A 20,164-nucleotide genomic window follows, 5' to 3' on the forward strand; every position below is an offset into this window, starting at 1 on the left:
CAGCCAAAAAATACATTTAACCTTAAATAAGTGGATGGTGAAACTTTCTGATCCTCACAGTTCCATCATTTCACCTATAAATACACAACACATCATATGCTCCCCTCAAAGGTTGGCAACACAAATTAAACAGACACTTGTGTTTCTTCTTCATAATCGTCAGTCAGCACCTTAATTTGTCGTGTGAGGAAATTAATAATGTCAGGGGTTTGGGTTTTCAAAAACGGGGTGGTGAGGCTGGTGGAGAACCCTGCAGGAGAGGCAGTGGAGGGAAGCCGAGGTGGAAGGAGAAAGGTTTTGGTTTACACTCCAAGCAGTGAGGTGATAACATCGTACTCGGTGTTAGAGCGGAAGCTTCATTCACTTGGTTGGGAGCGTTACTACGACGACCCAGAACTTCTTCAGTTCCACAAGCGCTCCACCGTTCACCTCATCTCCCTCCCAAGGGACTTCAACAAGTTCAAAGCCATGCACATGTACGACATAGTCGTCAAGAACAAGAACGCTTTTGAAGTCAGGGACATGTAGGCTACGAGCCTAGCAAGAGATCATCGCATATATTGTTATTATCTGCTACTACTCATTCAACTATCTTAGGGAATAATTTCTTGTTCGTTTGTGGGACTGTGAGAGTCATGTCCAAGTGATTGTTATGTTTATTATTAACTCGTGTTTATTATGTATAAGTAGGGTCTGATTCGTGATGTGTGAGTACTCCCTGCCATTTTCGCCTGTGTTATGCTGTAAATTTTTACTCATCCTGCAATAAAATTTATCTTTTTCATTTTTTTTGTCTGTCACTATTTTTTAATTTTTCTCTTCTTCCTTTTTTTTTCTTATCTTTATACAGATGAGGTAATAAGTATGCGTAAAACATTAAGTATGAAGATAGAAATTGAATAATACACAAGTGACAAAAACTCATACTTTACTACATTAAAGTTTTGAGTTAGACATAGGATTTAAGTAGGCTTGTATGATTTGTTCATGTCTCATCTTTCTGTTGAAAGATATTTTCTTGGTCGTATTAGAGTCAGATCTCCTCTTTGGTATTTAATTAAGCAGCCAAAGACTTGAATGACTGGCTCAACACAAGTATTAGGATCATGGGGGGATCATAACATCTATTTTCTCCGCTCATTAATTTTACACCTCATTTTAAGGTACTAGACCATCATTTTCCTTTCACAATTGAACGATATTCGGCTTATTTCGGTCTTATGAAGTTCAGTTGATTCAACTTCATGTGAAACTATCATATTATTTGACTGATGTATATAGCACATTTCTCTTGTATGAAGATGACTTTGGATTCTGGGAGGATAAATTCGTCGGGGAATTGAGTTCGATAGCTAATTTTCCAATAGACAAGCCTAAGAATAAAAAAACTCGTACAAGATATATTTTAAAAAAATTTGTTTACATCCAGTGAAATTTTTGTGACCAATAATATAATATACCAACATGTCATGTAAATGTTTGTTCAACCTTTTTGCAGGTTTGATATAAAAATAAATAAGTAATGACCCTTCTTAAAAAATCAGAGGATAGTTACAATTACTCAGTTCGTGGATTTCAATTTAAAACTACTAACTACAATCTTGTGTATTATACAATTTTTTCAATTTAGGTAAAATTACAAAAGAAATGGAAAAAAATTAATTTAAGTAAAATCTAATAGTATAAATTAAAAATAAAATATACTATTACTTCAAATAAATTAAACTTAAAATTTTAAAAAGTCAAGACTTAGAGTATATACTTATGTTTTACAGACAAAATTTAAATTAATTTAACAAATATGGGTGGATGAAATAAGCACGAAATTGGGTAAAGGATGATCTAATTATGAAGGTATGTACAGAAAAATATTACAAGATTCAAAATTGTTTCCCTTACGAAAGCCACGCAGAGGAGGCAGCAATTTTTGTGGCTCGTGCATGAATGACAAGACATAGAGATGGGCGAAATTGAGATCACGTGAGAGTGGATTCTATTGTTGACAATTTGACTTTTCTTTTTCCTTAAAGAGTAAGACCAACTTTATGCTGCAGTGCACGTTTCTATAAAACATGGACTCGCACGTTTATAAAAAAAAGAATATCATTTTATTTTTGGGGATAATTTTATGTTAAAAAATTTAAAGAAATATTATTTTTATATATTAAAATTAATAAAAAACTTAATAACAGAATACATGATTCATGTTACTCGATTATACAATTATCTTCTTTCTTGTTCTTTTATATTTTTGGTAAGTGGAAAGTGGCGTCCAACCCAAGCCTAACTCGCACGCTCCTATTAGGCTACCTCTCGAGTCCACTTCTCCGCTATTTTTGTAACTAAATTTAAATTGAATAGTGATATTTTCATTTATAGTATTTTTTTTCTTTCATTTTCTTGGTTACACTATATATTTTATGCTATAATTCTCTCTCTTTTTTTTCTTTGCTTATATCTCTACTTATTGTAAAAATTGGTGTGAAAGTAACATTACTATATATTTTTTTTTCTTATCTTTTTATTTGTTGTAAAAATTATACTGAAATGGCTTTAATCGTCAATTAAATGTATGCCTATTCATACACATTTTGCACGTTCATAATAAAAGTGAAACTAATTCCTTGGGGTTCTTTATTTTTATTTTTTTGGTAATTTTTTATATTATATTCTTTTCATATGGAATATCAGAATATAATTTTGGACCATACGGCATATTTGTACAAATATCCCTCCGAAAAAAACTTCACAAATTGGCTAAAAATATTTGGACTTTTAGTTTTCATATGAAATTCATAAAGGCAATCCTTGGCGTGTGTTACCTATTTTTTTTACATCATATTTATAAAGTATGGTAGAAACCATGTTATTTTAATGTATAGTTTGTAAATAATATTATTTGAATAAATTAGCTTGGTACAGCAAGGAAGACTTTATGAGGAAGCTATCAGATACCTTCATCTGAAATGATTTGAAATGACAGAGCTCCTCTATGTCTCGCCTACAATGGAAGAATCTTGCAATGAGTTATACTTTGGAAATCTTCCATATCCAAATTTTTTTACCACATGATATCACACAAAGAAACCATGCATTGAACCAAACCTTCTTAGCCAGTGGCTTGAACCATCTTAGGTTGAAATGGGATTGCAAGAATCTCAAATGCATGTGGTCCATTCCACGTTGTCCTTCTTGATCAAGGAAAAAGCATCAAATTAACAACTCTCGAGGATAATACTCCTGTCACCACATAATGTTTAATTTAGGAAAATATGAATGAGATACTATAAAACATTTGTTTTTATTTTATAAAAATTATTTCAACTTCACTAACTTCTATGGTTTTAATTATCATTTAATGAAATTCATATAAAATGTATTAATTAAAAAATATGTTGGGGGTGTATTTTTTTTATCTTATCAAGTTCGATATTAATTAATTGCAAACACAGGAGAATGCTCATAAGAGTATAAGACATTCAAAGCCAATAGCTATAGCTTGCAACTCTCATTAATCGTATGGAGTGCTCTCCCAAAATAAGCTGGGAGCATGGATGCACCCTATAAGTGGTTTTTTTTTTTTTTTTTTTTGGTAGAGTTATACATATAAGTTTTGTTTTTCTTAATTTTATCTTTTTTAGTGAAATTAAAATGGATCGTTTTTAAAACTCGTGTTTTATTTTGTTTTATTCTTAAAATATAAAATAGAGAAATTCACCTTTTAAAACGTAAGATGTATATTTTGAGGATAAAAAACAAAGTGATCATCTTTAAATAATGAATCAATTACTGAAATCGTACTAAAATATATATACATGTAAAATAAGTTATGTCTTAAGTTGATGGAATCCACTGCACGATTACCAGATTCACAGTATGTGATCACATTTATATAAATAACATTTCATACATATGAAAGATTTACCATTGATTTTATTGCCCATCATCACACCAAAGATTTCTAGTGTAAACGTAAACATCATAACTCAGAATTTTTAGCTAACAGTTATTCGTACTGTACTTTTTTTGAGGGAGATAATTGTCAATTTATACACAATTCCTTAGATGTGTTTTTGCTATTTTAAAGTAAAATTGAAGTTTATTTCGGCAATTTACATAGTAAAAAATTATTATAAATCTATATTAATTATTAACATGATTTAGTCATAGAATAACCTCAAAAGTACTCAAATACTATAGTAAGTTATGTTCTCTGAAATATAAAATATTTGTATTTTCTCAATTTAAGATAAAATAATATCTTTCACTGGATATAAAATAAAATTAAAACTCAGATTAAGATAATATTTAAACCGAAATTGTCCCGCAATGATTAATTGAGATTGGTGAAAATAGGAGAGGGAAAGAAAATGATTTATTTACAAAGATAGATGGTTCAACCGTTCTTGAGGATCCAAATAGAAAAACCACAACGTGGATTTTCTCATACAGCCCTCTTTTTAGTCACCTTCCAGCACAATTTCAGTCTTTAATTTTATGATCTAATGATTGAGATTAGTCAAAAAAAGAAGAATGAGGAGTAAGAGAAAAAATAATTTATCTACAAAGACGGATAGATGGTCCAACCAGTTACTTAAATGTTGATGGATATAAGTTAAGAGAAGTGAAAAAGACAACTGTAGAACATAGCTAAAATAACATAAGCCCCTGAAGTGGTTTCACCTTGGCACCTCACACATAACGTTTTAATCCTCTCATGATGCTTGGAATGAGAAGACTCAATCCACAATTCGACATCAATATTTCTGGTCCTTGCAGGGCCCACATAGTCCACATATGACTATGTTATTAGAGTCTATTTTTCTTTTTGAGCATGATTTGATACTAGACATATTTTTTGGTGTAAGGAGGCTAAAGTGATTATTTTGAATAGTTTAAGGTATGAACGATTTCAATTTTATATGAATATGGCAAACTGACAAAATCCTGTGTGCGGGCTGATGGTAGGTTTCATATTGTAGTTTGAAAGTGTGACCCCTTTCAAAGGAGATCTTTTGAAACAGTGCACCCAAAATCATGTAGGCTTGACAATATCATTACTTAGTTGTTGCCTCATTTTGGTAAACTAGGCATTTCCATTCAATGCAGCAGTTAATGTAGGAAATGGTGAAAAATACAACAATTCTGAGACAAGAACTACCTTGAATCTATGCATCCAGCTAAACGAATGTTTAAAGAGTACATATTAAGAAATGAAGAATGATCGTATAATGAAATTATAGCGCTAATATATTCAAAATTATATTTCATTTAATTCTGTTTACTTTTATACTTATTTTTTGCTGTACTTTTTAGCATTTGTCATAATTTCTAATCTTTTGCACCAAGAAAAAAAAAACAAAAGGGATGAATTTAGTCAAGGTTTGAAATAATTATTAAATGAATCCAAATGATAAAAACAACTCATTCTTCCAATAATTAATAACAATGGCAGTTTATACTGTAAAAAACAATTATGGCTACCTAATAGTTTCCTGATCCATTAGGTACATACCTTCTAATCCACTCTTATCAATGTTTGTGCAAATAACATTTGCCAGAATCTCCTTACATGCTCCTTAAAAACATATCCCCTTGGGGGAGAAGAAAAGTCAAATCGATTGTTTAAATGAGAGGCAAGTTATAAACATTTTTCTACATTTAAAATAAAGAAAAGAGAAGCAAATTACAACTGTATTGTTTGACAAGATCAAACAGTTCAGCACATGATACAGATACACCTCCTCTCCTCTCTAAAAATGTCCAAGAATATCGTATATCATTATCACCAACAAAGAAGGTAGGAAACTTTTTTCTCCAGTCGCCAAACTTCCCCTCCTAAGCAGATTCTCCCTAAAGCTAAATTGCTCTTTAAACATCATTTAAATACCTATCCATAAACTTTCATTTGTAGCTAGTTTGAGCAGTTGAATCCATGGCAAACAGAGAGCCAGATAACCAGGACCAAAAGCAACAAAATTCCAAGAACAACCAATTTAATTTTCATGTTCTGATACCACATTTTCCGATGTACTTGAGTTCCTTTCTTTCTGAACTCCTGAGCCTGAAAATTTGGAAATCCTTCAGTCCAAGAAAACAGGAGATTCCAAACAATAGTTGTCAAACCTTATTCAACTTACTTGTGAGTGCAATGTCTCTGTCTTGTCCGCAAGGATAGTTAGATTTTCTCCTCTATCAATAGCCTGAAAGTATGTATAGCGAAAAGAAGGATGACAAAGTATTACTGTCTTGTCTGACGTTTTGTAATCAAGGCATCCAGCTATGGAAACTACCGAGAGTGATATTAATTCATACAAACAGGATAATGTAAGGAAAATGTGTACAGCGATACAGGACTTAACAAGTTATAATTCATTAACTGAAAATTTTAAAAGGTGAAATGCAAAATTAAAGCATTGTCAAACTGTGATTGCAACTCATTGTCGACAACAGTGACAGGGAAACGGAGCAAGTACAGAACCATACTGCTTGTCCAAGTATATACATTGTGCTCTAAAATTTCAACTCTAGAAATTTTCTGATACAAGTATGAGGAGGCAGACAGAACCTTAAGCTTTGTTTGTGAGTTTGATTTAGGGGAAAAGGGAAGGGGAGGGTCTTTTTTTTTTTTTTAAATTGCACTTGTTTGGGAGTTACTAAAAAAGGAGGGCAAGCAGTGGGAGAATTTTGGAATCCTTCTCAAACCTTTCTCCAATGTAATTTTTAAATTCCCTCAATTTGAGGATTTTTTTTACGGAAAAGCTAACATCTAAACAAGGAGGAGTTTAGTCCCCTCTTCCCTTCCTTTTTCTCCCAAACAAAGCCTTATTGATTTTTTCCTAATCACTCCCGAAAAGTTGCAATAAAGGAGTCAAGTGACTAGCATTGCAAACTACTCAAAACAATACTTTCCGCATCCAAATCCTTTATTTCAATAAGAAATGCACATAATTAACCATGGATTAAGGGTTAGACGATGATGCATAACACAGCTGCACATGGCACAGGGAAATGACCGAACATCTCGAAAAAGAAAATTACCATTTCTTACTCTCAAACATAAACATACCTTGTCAATGTTTTCTAACATAATACTTTTAACTTCTGAAACTTGAGCCTTCACTTTTATTAGTTTTTCAATCTCTTCAGCATGGTCGATGATATACTTCATATGCTCTTTCATAACTGGACTGCAAATGTGAACCCGTATTATTACCTTTTTTAATTCAAGTTTTCCCATCCAAGCATTGAATTATCAGTTAACATCATGAAGGGCGTGGAAAGAAATAAGCATACCCAAACTCCTTGTTGAGACTTTTGGCAACAGCTGTGTCTGCTTTTCCTCCACCATATCTTTTCTTAAAGTCTGCTTTGACACGTTCTAGGAACGCAATAGAAATCTGCTTGCTAACAGATTCCTTGGCAACAACACAGTAAGCTGCAATTTACAGTAAGCCCGGAGGCAAAGCATTAAAAAGGTTAAATTCTCATCATAGTACAACTCAAAGCTTTAGTAAATGTTGGAAGTAAACCATTTGGATCAAAAGCCTAGGGAAGTGGAACAACATCACGAGGTGCATTGTTGAGTAAACTAAGAAAGAGATAAGCACCATCATGAGGAAGCGATAGTGTTTTGGTTTCATCTGTCACGGTCATGCAGAGACCCAATTGACCGAATAAAAATGAATGTCACCAAAAGGAAATGCTTCTCCTCAATGGTACAGAATCTACAGACATGCACCAAAATAAAGACTTGTTCTTTCATTAGTACAACAAACCATATTTGGACCTGATGGACCCAAATTTCGTTTTTTCCAGTCATTTGTTAATTTCAGCATTGAAATGGAAAATTAACAAAAAACCCACCATGGAAAATCAATTGAAGAGAGAAATAATAGGCACAAAAATGAAATTTTTGTGGGAATTAGATGTGACATTAGCTTGAAGAGTAGATCCAGCACTTAAAGTAGCAAGTAAAACTAGTATATGGTTGAGGGTGCAGAAAAGTGAAAAAGCAAGGGATCGGAGAAGAGAGTGGATACCGTAACCATCTTCGACTAGAAAATTGAAGGTGTGGTGGTCACAATTGTAAGTGAACTTGTTGTTGGAAGAGGGTAATTTCTGGAGACACTGAGCTGCAATTGCAGGGAAGTTTCCGGTAAACTCCGTGTACTCAGCTAACACCATCGTTCCCCGAGCCACGAAGCTGTATATGAACGATTCCTGACTCATTGCTCTGCAACTCACAACTCAGAGGCTGAGAGAGACAGAGAGAAGAAAGCTTTCTCTACTCTCTAGTAAGCAATTTCAAGGCCGCGTTTGCCTTTTTCTTTTCTTCGTTTCGAAAGAAAGAAACAACAAAAATATAGTCAGTGAGCTTAAAATATTAATTAAGAAATGAAAATTATTATTTTTAGAAAACAATGCTATACTTATTTTTATAATTTTCCTTTTCTCAGAATTTATTAATTGGAGAATACCAAGGCGTTTCTCGTCTGAAAATATAATATAATAATTACTATTTATTACGCTGGTGTTTTTAAAATTTTGAGCTGAAATGATTGACTGGCTTTGACTGTGTTGCTTGAAAAGAGAAAACTATCAATGATCGGCAATCAACGGCACTATAGCGATTTTTTAATTTTTAATTAGCCTTCGGCGGTGATTTAATTAGTCTTGAGTTGTAAATTATATAACACGACAAAGATTTTGATTTACTAAATAAATGGATCTACTTCCAATCTGAGTAAGCACTAAGCAGCGATTTGTGATTACTAAGATTTTTAAAAAACTATGATTAAGTAAAAGTAGCCGGGAACCGTGGGAGGGTTTGGTGTCTGCTTTATTACCTTTTCCCCGCTTTCCTTGGTTGGATTTGTTCCTTTCTTAAGATTATTTATTTAATTATTTTATCTCGTACTTCTCTTTTTATAATATAAAATTATAATTAAATTTAATTTCAATCCTCAAAATTTATAATTTTTTTATTCTAATAGGTGGGATGTGTACACCGTACTTAAATGTGTTAACCAACTTGTTTTGAAGTTTCTGGATCCCTCAAAGTGTAAGGATGGGAACCCTCATCCACAAAAGCTAGTTGGTTGGACATATCCATTCCAAGGGAGGATCAAAAATTCAAAATTAATGTCTATTATGGAAGCTTCATGATTTGCTGGCTTTTATATTCCTTTCGTGTAACCAATGACTATTAAATATGGTTTGCTTATTGCTTTGGGAGCTTGGATTCAAAGATGTGCTTTGTGAAACAGATTGTATTGAAGCTCATTGTCTCAGTGCATGTGATCACTCCCAACATTTCCATAAATACGGTTCTTTGATTGTAGACATTTATTTACCACCTTTCTTAGAGATTTGGGTCCTCGTGTATCGACCACGTCCAGCCAGAAGCTAACCAATGAGCAAATTTCTTGTGGGCTATAATTGTTTCCTTTGCTTGTTTCTTTTTTGTGCAGTTCCACTTTCAATTATACAAATATTAACCTTTTAAAATATTTGTTTTGTGTCTATCTAAAGCATAATTCTCAAGTTATTAATTCTGTTGAATGTATACGTACATTTGGTGCAATCTAATTTTCAACGACAGAATATCCGGCTTTCATTTTAATAACCTCTGAATTAGGAAAAAAGTGCAATTTAATACATTGAACTCTGAGTTATGTGCGATTTATGCGAATTATGTGTGATTTAATTCCCAATCTTAAAAAAATTGCATACAATGTAAGGACTAAATTACAAAAAAAATAAGTTTCAGAGATTAAATCATACGTATTCAGATATACAAGTAATTTTGTAACCTTAAAAAAAATAATTTAAAAAGCGAATCGCACTATATTTTATGCCCATAAAGCAATAATTAAAATTAAGAAGAATTCGCCTGCTGCAATTATGAAATAAGTTTTCACATCTGAAAATGAAAACCGCGAAGTCTTCATTTTAGATATTCTTCTGTTATGGGATCATTCTTGCACTGTGTTTTTTGGAATGATAATGTGAAAGGTTGTGAGAGTTGGGCCCCACTGCGTGGCATGAACATGGCGCGAAGTAAAAAAAGGATGGTAGGAATTTGCATTAAAACGGCATCGCATTGACGTCGCTGGCTGAACCGACAATGGTGGGTGGTCAAAGAAACAGATGAGCCACTCCATCGCTTTCACCGCCACTATTCCCCCATTGACCTTTTGGCATTTTCCTCAATTAAATAAAGTTACAGTTATTCACCACTCTCCCTTTCCATAATCCACAGATGGTACCCCAACAAAACAAAACTTCAAACTCCATTTCCCATGTCTTCAGCACTCTCTTCTCGTCCTTGAATTCCACCATGCCATCGTCGTCTCACGCGCTCCTCGCTCTTCTTTTCCTATCCTCGCTCTCAAAACTAGCCTCGTCAGAAGCAGAGGCACGAAGGGAATGCGAGAAGCGATGGATCCACATAAGGAACCTCCCTGCGAGATTCAATCTTGATCTGCTAGCAAACTGTTCCGAATACCCACTCCTCGATGACCTGTGTCCGTACCTAGCGAACCATGGTTTGGGTCAGAAAACCCATAACCGTTCCCATAGTTGGTACCGAACCGACCCAGCCATGCTGGAATTGATGTTCCACCGCCGAATGCTGGAGTACCCATGTCTCACCCAAGATCCATCTCTCGCCAATGCTATTTACCTTCCTTACTACGCAGGCCTCGACGCTCTCCGCTACCTCTACGGTCCCGATTCCAACCTCACCGCCCAACACGGCCTTCACCTCTTTCACTTCCTCCAACACGACAACCCTGCTATCTGGAACCGCCACATGGGACACGACCACTTCCTCGTCATGGCTCGTCCCGCATGGGATTTCTCCCAACCCCTCTCCAACGACCCTCCCATTTGGGGCACTTCATTTCTCGAGTTACCCCAATTCTTCAATCTCACCGCTCTCACTCTCGAATCACGCGCCTGGCCCTGGCAGGAACACGCCGTTCCCTACCCGACGTCGTTTCATCCTCCCAATCTCGGTCTCTTCTATTCCTGGCTCCAGCGCGTTCGCCGCTCTAAGCGCTCCGTTTTGGCTCTATTCGTCGGCGGCGGAGGTGTCTCCGCCACGCCCAACATCCGCCGCAGCATAAGGACTGAGTGTGAGAACGCCACCGCGGATTCCTCCGACTACGATACGTTGTGTCAGGTGGTTGATTGCTCCAACGGGATTTGCGAGCATGATCCTATCAGGTTCATGAGGCCCATGTTGCAGGCGACTTTCTGCTTGCAGCCTCCCGGGGACATTCCCACGCGCCGGTCAACGTTCGATGGGATACTGGCCGGGTGCATACCCGTTTTTTTTGAGGATCTTTCTGCTAAGTCTCAGTACGGGTGGCATTTGCCGGAGGCGGAGTTTGAGTCTTTCTCGGTGTTTATACCGAAGGAGGAGGTTGTGTTCAAAGGGTTGAGGATTTTGGATGTGCTTCAACGTATTCCCACGGCCAGGGTTAGGAGAATGAGAGAGAGAGTTTTGGAGTTGATTCCCAGTGTCGTGTATAGGAAGCATAACAGTTCCGCGGGGTTAATGGCGAAGAAAGACGCGTTTGATTTGACAATTGATGGTACTTTGGACAGAATCCGATCAAGGCTTGGGGAACTTGATTTCGTTCTGTAATTATAGTTTTCTTGTTCGTTGTTGCTTTTGTTTTTTATTTTTCTTTCCTTATATTATATATAATAGACAGGAAGATAGATACATAGATAGGTCGTAATTGAGCATTTAAGGTCGAATTAGATTTTTTTTTTTTTCTTTTTGTCAATGATCAATAGTAGTATTCAATAGACCTTGACAAGGCCAAACCAGAATACCTGCAGCTTCTAATTGCAGGTTACTCTCTTGAATTTCTTTCTTACTGGTCTTTCTACCTTTACATGACTTCTTCGGTGGTTTCAGTAAAAATGCAAACAACATCACGAGTTTATTGTCTTTCATTTTAGCCACTTGTGCAAGTTCAATTAACTTTTACTATTTCCAATCTATTAACGTTTGTATGTTAATTGCTCAATTGATAATCTGGGATTTTCCGACACAACATCATGTGTTTATATGCAGCTCCAAAGCATCAAATTATAATGGCGTATCTAGAAACTCTTTCTATCACCGGCATTCGGTTGTCTTTGAAATTTTCTGTGTGAAGTTCATAACAGGGAATTGTTAGACTAATGATAAGGAATGTGTGTTTCTACTGGGTTTGTCAAGTAGCTTATCTGGATGGACTTGAACTGATAATCTGCAAAGCTTTCATTTCCAGTTGTGATCCTTTAAATTCTGAACAGAAATCTATTTTAGAAGAAAGGTAAAAGGAAGATTAGGCATGGTGTTTCATCTAATCTTTCTTTGTTGTGTTTTATAAGTTGAATGTTGGCCTTGAAAATTAGTGAATTTAAATTCAGCTTTGAGAGTTGGGACAAAAATATATTTGTGTTATTTTCCCTTCACTACAACTTGGGCAAGTGCAACTGAACGTTTGCTCTAGTCTTCTATGATGTTCTATTGACTTGCTGCATTGTTTCTTCTGCAACGAAATCTACTTTGGAAGAATCTGAGGTGCTGATTGCTGCCTATACCCTTTACTATGTTCAACTGTAAGTGTCTTTGACCATTATATGCGAAGTGACAAGGTTGCATTTCACGTTTCAGGGAAGTGAATATCAGCTTTCATCTTATGTCATTTTCTTTTGATAAATTCGGGTTTAGTGCTTCTGTTCCGAGCCATCAACACCTGATTGATTTTGGCCCAGAATGAATCCTTCGTGAAGAAAACAAAATGCATGAAAGACTACCTTCAAGCATCTGTTTTAGAGTATCGGTAAATAAATTGATTTTAATTGATTAATAGCATTAAAACTTGTCTTCTCATTATTTTACCTTCTCGTTGTGCATCTGTGGGTGCAGCTTTTTTGTGGTCCATTATTACGATTACATGGTATGTTCTCCCGTTTTAAATATGATTTTTAATTTAAGGTTGACAGAGTTTGAACTTAGAAGGCAATTAGCATCCTGGCTTAAGGATGTTAAGATTAACTGCATTTAAATTTTGAAATAAGACTGTTAAGATTTAACCTGAAAATTTTGCTCAACAACACTTCGGTTCTTAATATTGTATTCTAGGAAATTTTAGAGATTCTGTGTGAATCGGTAGATCAGCATGCTGGAATGGGCCAGAAGAAAGCATTTGATGGTGCGGTGCTATATATATAGTATTATTTTATACAAAATGGTATGAACTATCATACACACTGTCACACCAAACAATCTCAAGATGTTAATATTTTAACTGGCCCATCAAGCTTTATCATTTAGCAACTTACCATAATTTAAAATTGATAAAAAGTCGTTCATATTCAACAGAATCCATTTACCTCTTCTTCGACCTCCATCGCCCCATTGCTTCTTTTCTTCTTAGATTGCCAAATGCATACAATAGAAGACATTACATCTCTTTCGAGATGAAGCTGCTACATGCCAATGCGTAACTACGTTTGAAAAAACATTTTTTGAAGAAATGGCTTACCATATCACTCTAAACCCTCTTTTTTTTTGTCAACGACATGATATACGACCTTCATCAGACCAAACACGTATGAAGGATATCGTTGAGCCCAAAATGCAACTCCAAAGTTAGGAAATGTAGAAACATTATCATCTACATCATAAAACTCCAAAGTAGCATCTAATAAATCTGAGTCGTGTACTTGTGTCACGCAATTTTGATTCATGGAAACTTTCAAATTTTGAGTCTTTAATGGCCTCACAGTCCTCATCATTAGGTGTTTGTTTGCTTCGGGGGCTTAATATTTTATAAAACGATTTTGTGAGCTTTAGTTCTCTCAAAGTCGAGTTCAAACATAAAGTAATAATCTTTTCTTTAAAAGAATTATTACGTTGAAAACACAAAAGGTATAACAAATATATTCTTTAAAACAAAGTTTATTATTTTTTAATGCTTAAATTCATTTATAAAGTTGAAGCTAATAAAATCATATATAAAATAAGTATGACAAATGCTAATTAGTATGGACATTGATTAAGGAATTAAAAATATATTTTTTTGTCATAAAATATTATTAACACGCATCTTTTGTGATTTTCAATGTATCTTAACGTGGTTTTTAATAAAAGAAATATTTTTAATTCATCATGATCAATGTCTTAAGAACATTGAATAGTAAGTGCACATATTCAATGTTTTGAAAAAATAAAATGCATTTTTTTCACATGACATGTGAGATGATTTATTGAATGATTTAGAATTATTCTCTTTTAAAAAGGAGCAGAGCAAGGGGGTGGGGGGGGGGGGGGAAATCAGCATAATTTAGGCATGAGAAAAGTTTCAAAACAGAAGAATATAACATTACATAGAATTGGACAAGTTTTAACTAATCAAAATTGTAAAAGAAAAGGAAAGAGCACCAATCAAGAATGTAACATTATAATGTTTCAATAAGCACAGTTGATTAGGCAAAGACAACAGTTAACAAACAACTTAATAATGCTATCAAACGACAAATTTAGCCCTATTTTTAAGTCCGTCTTCGTTAGTAATAACAATAATAATAGATGAAATATATTTCAAAGAGTCTCGTTAACTAATGCCTTGAGAATATTGATTAAAAAATACAAAATATTTTATTAAAATTGTATTAAGATATATTAAGACTTTATTTGGTGAAATTAATTGTAAACCTATAATTTATAATTGAAAAGTTATATCTTATAAGTAGTGATTAAATTAGAGCTATTTGATAAAATTAGATAAAATATATTAAATAAAAAAATGTAATATTATATAATGCAATACTAAAATTAAATAAAGAGCGAAATTTAAAGTTAGTATTTGTGTGTAATTAATTTAAAAAAGGATAAAAAAAAACAAGATAAAATTATTTATAACTACAAATTGAATGTTACTTCAACAGCAAATTTTTTAAAGTTAAATTTTAAATATTTTATTTTATAATTATTAAACTGCTATTTTGTTTATTTTATAAAAAATATGTTACAAATTTGTATTATTCAACACAGCTTAAAAATTACTATATATATATATATATATATATAATTCTTTGACCATTACGTACCCTGAAAGTATTTCAAGTTAAAAGTTAACATTTAATTTGGAATTAATGTTTTGAGCAGTGATGGAATAATGGTTCGTTGGGTTTCTGAGCGACGTTGATGTAGGGGGTAGTTCCACAGGTCATTAATATACCTTTGCGATACTGCTCATAATTTCATTTCACTTGCGAGAAGAGAGTGATGAAAGGTGGCGTGAGTTCATTCATCATTTAATAATTTTCTTTGATAATGAACTTTGCAATGTCAGTAGGTTGAGTAAACTTAATTTTTCAAGAGCTGAAATGGGTTTGCTTTGTTAGCTTTTGCTCAGCGAAGGACTTGATGGCGAGTTTATTTAGTTTACCTACCATAGTACACCTTCCTAATTTCTTTTCAAAACCTCACGCTGTGAAAAACTGCACCTTGTTCTTCATCACAAACACTGTAATTGCTTTCTCATTTTCACTATGGTAAAACCCCAAAAGCTCTGCTACTCGTTGTCCTACTTCTGTACCTGACGTATTTTAGAACAATAGGTGATTGCTCAATTTATCTGGGATTGTGTGGACCCGTAAAATCTTCCAATCATACCATCAATAATCAATTTTTTCCAAGAAAAACTTCTTTTTTAAATATCTACTTACATTATAGAAACTGAAATATAACCACACAATGGTTCATCCAATTTATATTTATCAGTTAAAGTATTACTTGAAAGAGGAATATTGATATTTATTTATTTTGATGCTTTTTTTAATTTCAAATTTATTAAAAATTGATTGACACTCATTAAGTAAAAAAGTAATTATTTTATAAATTTAATTAATAATAAATATATAAACAAAATACTATTAACTTGAAGCCACCAACAAAGGGGCAGGAGATTGGCTTCAATGTAATTCACAGGTGAAAAATACATGAGACGTTGATGGGAAGCTTATGGGTTATATGATGATGTAGTATTGGCAGTAGCATACAGAGCCTAGAGATGGAAGAACACTTTAAAGTTAAACATCATTGAAGGGGCTGTGTTGAATTGATCATCTTACTGGGATTGGATATTTTTATCCCTAGATTTTGCTGCAGTCACTTCCCATCCTCAACACTTATAGCAGACTAGTCCTTTCTTTGCTGGACACTAAATTGACTGAAGTGGGTAAAATGAAGTGATTTTTGTCCAAATTGGTAGTATTTAAGACACCCTTTTTATTCTGATGAACCGTGATGTTGGCTTGGGTATATATTCTTCACTTCCTCTTTTCCGGTTTTCTCATAGCTTTGGCGTTTTTACCTTGTCGTATATTATTATTTTGGTTCTATTTAGCCTTAAGCTTCTTTTCAAGAATAATATGTTGAAATGACATGCTAAAAAACACAACAGAAAATAATGTTGCTATATTCGACTTTTCCAAAAAAAAAATGGAGAATTAGTGGTCAAACTCAATCTGTCAATGCCCAGAAAATTTGTTCCCATGCGTTTGTACATGCCATGCCAGGTACTTTTTTTCGTGCTTTCTCAAGGTAAATTGGGAAAACCTGACCCTAATCAAACTCAGCTCGTTGGCTATGGGCTTCCACCTTTGACATCTACGAGACCACAAATCTTAAAATGAAGAACCAAAGTTACTGTTACCCATGATAAATATGACACATGTCTCCTTTATTTCAAATTTAAATAAAGTTACATTAAATAATGTTACACCATAATTTTTCCCTATAAACCTTTTCACAAGAAACAAAAGCTCAGTACATTTACAAGGGACAAACAATTTAGATAGGGAATATCAATATATAAAAAAACATTGATACAATTACTATTGTATAATACAACAATGGTCTTGTTCTCCATAGCGAAAAGAAAATTACATAATTGAATTATAAGTTAATAAAATGCAGTAAAAAGGGTAGAGTAGAATAGAATGAGGTTCATGTGGGAGGGAGAAAAGAAAGCAGAAGGAGCAGAAGTGTGTTCTTCTGTCATTGTCACATTATACTTTGATAACCATATTGGCCTGTTTACTTTGCTCCCCAACGGAGTACACACCACAACATAGGTACATTCTTGGCATTTTCCCTTTCATTTATTTTATTTTATTTCATGTCATTTTTATATCTTCTCTTCTAATTTCAACTTTCCAATTCCTTCTTTCACTCCCAGTCACACACACACCCTCTCTCAGTCTCTCCAATGGATGCCAAGTCTGCTCAAGTTGTTCCCTCAGAACCATTGAAGTATCAGGTAACTACCTCTTCTTATCTTCCAACTCACCCTAGCACAAAACCACTAACAAAAAATTGTCTTTTTCCCCTGAAAATTTTCTTTTCTATCTACTACTCAACTTCATTTTTCTACTCTGTTTCTTCTCAGACTTGGTTCTTGAAAGTTTCCATCCACTGTGAAGGTTGCAGGAGGAAAGTAAAGAAAGTTCTACAGAGCATTGATGGTACCGAGATTCAACGCAAAAATTTGCTCTGCCTTTTGTATACTACAACAGGAAACTGACTTCAAATTTCAACTATTTCTACGTACCCTGTTTTTGCACAGGGTTTTGTTTTTTTGTTTTTCTCATGCATGAATAGATTACAAAGCTCAAATTTCACTGTGCTAACAAAAATCACTGTCATTCTCCCTTACTTTTTCGTTACCATATTTTCAGCAGCAAACAACAGTGGCACTCGGTGCTCTGTTCTGTACTATTTTTGGGTTCTTACTTATTATAGTGACGGAATTTCGGATGTTTCGTTACATTTGCAGGTGTTTTTACCACAACAATCGACCCTCAACAGCAGAAAGTAACAGTCACCGGAAGTGTTGGTGTTGAGACCCTCATAAGAAAGCTCGTCAAAGCCGGAAAACACGCTGAGATATGGCCAGAACATCTCGCCGGAAAGGCTTCCGGCAAAGCCAAGAAGAACAACGAACAAAAACACCCAGAAAGCGTGGAAAACCATTCCTCTGCAAATGTTGAACCCAACCTCACCTCTGGAAAAAACAGGGGAATTGAAAATGCTGAAAAGCGCAACGGAGAAAGCAAGAACAGCAACTCAAAAAAGGGGTCGCCGGTAAGGTCTCCGGCGGGAAGTCAAGCAGCGGAACAAGAGCAAAAGGGCGGTCAAAGTCAAACTGACGGAGGGGGTTCCGGTAAGAAGAAGAAAAAGAAAGTTGAGGGTGGAAGCAGTGGGTTGAGTTCAGGGACAGCATCTACCGGTGCACCCGCACAGAGTGGATCGCAACCACAGATTGTGGGGCAGATGAATCTGAGCCCTACACGTCAGCAATCATTCCCATATCCAGAAACTTACTGTTACCCTCCTTTGGTGTACCTCGCTGCCTACAACAGGTTATGTCCCATGGGAACAATGGGTGGTCCTTCTTACTATGTTCCTTCATTGCCCTACATCTGTGCAGGCATGGACCATGACCCTTATCACGTTCAATCACAACCGTTGGTCTCCTTCGAGATCTTCAGTGATGAAAATGCCAACGGCTGTTCTGTTATGTGAGGAGTTCAAGTGCATGTTACACTTTCTTTTTTAACTGGTTTTGCTTCTTTGATGGTCCCAGGTAGTTTTTTTGCTTGTAAACGAGGGATATTGAAATCCAGCTTATGCTATACGTAGTCAAGTTCTTGGCTTTGTAGGGGCCGATTTTGCATTTTGAATTCGCCTCATTGTCAACTCTGAAATGCCCAGCTTTTACTTATTGTTACTTTAGACCACACTGTAAATGATTTTTGGACCATGTTTTAGTATGCACATGTTTTATGTATTGTGTGTCAAGGGAATTTAATCAACAAAAACAAAATAAATAAATTTAAGGGAGAGCATTTAATCATCTTTGTTATTTCCCTTATTATCCACTCCAACTTTGACTTACCCTGCTGAGATCGAAATGTCATTTGCAAAAAGGGCACTTTTTGAGGACCGAAGGATGAGAAGCAAGATATAAATTATATATGTTCACATTCTTATTATAAATTATTGAATATAATAAGATTTTAGTGGAAGCTTACAATTTAAAAAAAAATACTTTTTAAATAAATAAATTGTATTTAAAATAATAATATATCATAAATTTACTATAATTTATTATATTTAAGCATTCACAAATAAAAAAATTATAAAAAAATATATTTATTATATTAAAATTATATAAATAAAATAATTTTTTTATAATTTTACTATTATTAACTGTTTATTTTTAATTTTAATTAAAATTGATATTAATAAAATTTTAATTTAAAATATTATTTATTAATTTTTATTATATCTTAAGACTTTAAGCATGAATTAGAAAACAGTATTTTAAAAGTACATAATACTAATTGTTAATCTTCTTTGGGAGTTTATAATTTTCAATAAGTTCAGAGGGCTTACTGCATTAGCTCCATTTACGAGGACACTTCTTAAGTGGCCATTGACCGAACCGTGATTAGTGCCGCGTTTGGATGCTGGTTTTTGGGACATACATGTTCAGAGATTTCGTATTTTCCTACTTGCTGGAGAAGAATATACTTTATGTGCTCTTAATTATCGACTCTCGAATTACTTCTGTCAGTTAAGTTGCTGTATATTAAGTGTAATACTTATTTAATATACTTTTTTCTCTTATGTATATTTTTCTTCTTTCCTTTATAAGCTACAATATGAATCTCTTATTAACAAATATACTTTTTCATTGGCTATTGATATTCACGCAATAAAAGGTATACTTATTCGGAATAATAGTTGTTGTATGATTATTTTTACTACTTTTTGTCATAGATGGGTACACACAGTGGATAAATTATGAATTGCTATGACAAATTGTGTACAAAATTGTTCAACTGCCTAGGTTAGTATCTCGTACCAAAAGGACTTATCCTTTGTTGACATTCCGTATTTGGGTCAAAACAGGATCATATCCTTAGTTCGAATAATGCATATTTGTGAGGTGCTATCATTATTTGCTAATCTCATCATGTTCCTGTGATCAACTTGTCAGCAAGATATCACTGTTTCTAGATGCAACATGACGGCGTAATCAGGTAATGATTACAATATTCATCACTATCAAGATTAATA

At 34.1% G+C, this 20,164-nt stretch overlaps 4 protein-coding genes across 5 annotated transcripts; 3 read left to right on the forward strand and 1 right to left on the reverse strand.

The window, feature by feature from the left end:
- Positions 1 to 198: 198 nt before the first annotated feature.
- On the forward strand, positions 199 to 528 carry LOC113848203 (flowering-promoting factor 1-like protein 3). The gene has a single exon (XM_027477607.1). The coding sequence runs from the start codon at positions 199 to 201 to the stop codon at positions 526 to 528; it is 330 nt and encodes a 109-aa protein (XP_027333408.1).
- Positions 529 to 5,379: 4,851 nt separating this feature from the next.
- On the reverse strand, positions 5,380 to 8,333 carry LOC113846311 (vesicle-associated membrane protein 724). Of its 2 annotated transcripts, XM_027474406.1 has the most exons (5): positions 8,043 to 8,333; positions 7,297 to 7,438; positions 7,070 to 7,190; positions 6,141 to 6,203; positions 5,380 to 6,064 (listed from the first exon to the last, which is right to left on the reverse strand). In XM_027474406.1, the coding sequence occupies exons 1-5, from the start codon at positions 8,230 to 8,232 to the stop codon at positions 5,915 to 5,917; spliced, it is 666 nt and encodes a 221-aa protein (XP_027330207.1). In that variant the 5' UTR covers positions 8,233 to 8,333; the 3' UTR covers positions 5,380 to 5,914. The 2 variants fall into 2 exon arrangements, with proteins under 2 accessions (XP_027330207.1, XP_027330208.1); XM_027474407.1 differs by lacking the exon at positions 6,141 to 6,203 and having other exon boundaries at positions 5,563 to 6,126; positions 7,066 to 7,190.
- Positions 8,334 to 10,261: 1,928 nt separating this feature from the next.
- Positions 10,262 to 11,959, forward strand: LOC113847558 (probable xyloglucan galactosyltransferase GT19). The gene has a single exon (XM_027476742.1). It carries the CDS (start codon positions 10,265 to 10,267, stop codon positions 11,654 to 11,656), a length of 1,392 nt encoding a protein of 463 aa, XP_027332543.1. The 5' UTR covers positions 10,262 to 10,264; the 3' UTR covers positions 11,657 to 11,959.
- Positions 11,960 to 17,541: 5,582 nt separating this feature from the next.
- On the forward strand, positions 17,542 to 18,604 carry LOC113874675 (heavy metal-associated isoprenylated plant protein 35-like). Its single transcript, XM_027512888.1, has 2 exons — positions 17,542 to 17,626; positions 17,856 to 18,604. Exons 1-2 carry the CDS (start codon positions 17,542 to 17,544, stop codon positions 18,602 to 18,604), a joined length of 834 nt encoding a protein of 277 aa, XP_027368689.1.
- Positions 18,605 to 20,164: the final 1,560 nt, after the last annotated feature.

The sequence above is a fragment of the Abrus precatorius genome, unplaced genomic scaffold (genome assembly GCF_003935025.1).
Source record: "Abrus precatorius isolate BTA unplaced genomic scaffold, Abrus_2018 Scaffold8, whole genome shotgun sequence".
Classification (NCBI taxonomy): Eukaryota; Viridiplantae; Streptophyta; class Magnoliopsida; order Fabales; family Fabaceae; genus Abrus; species Abrus precatorius.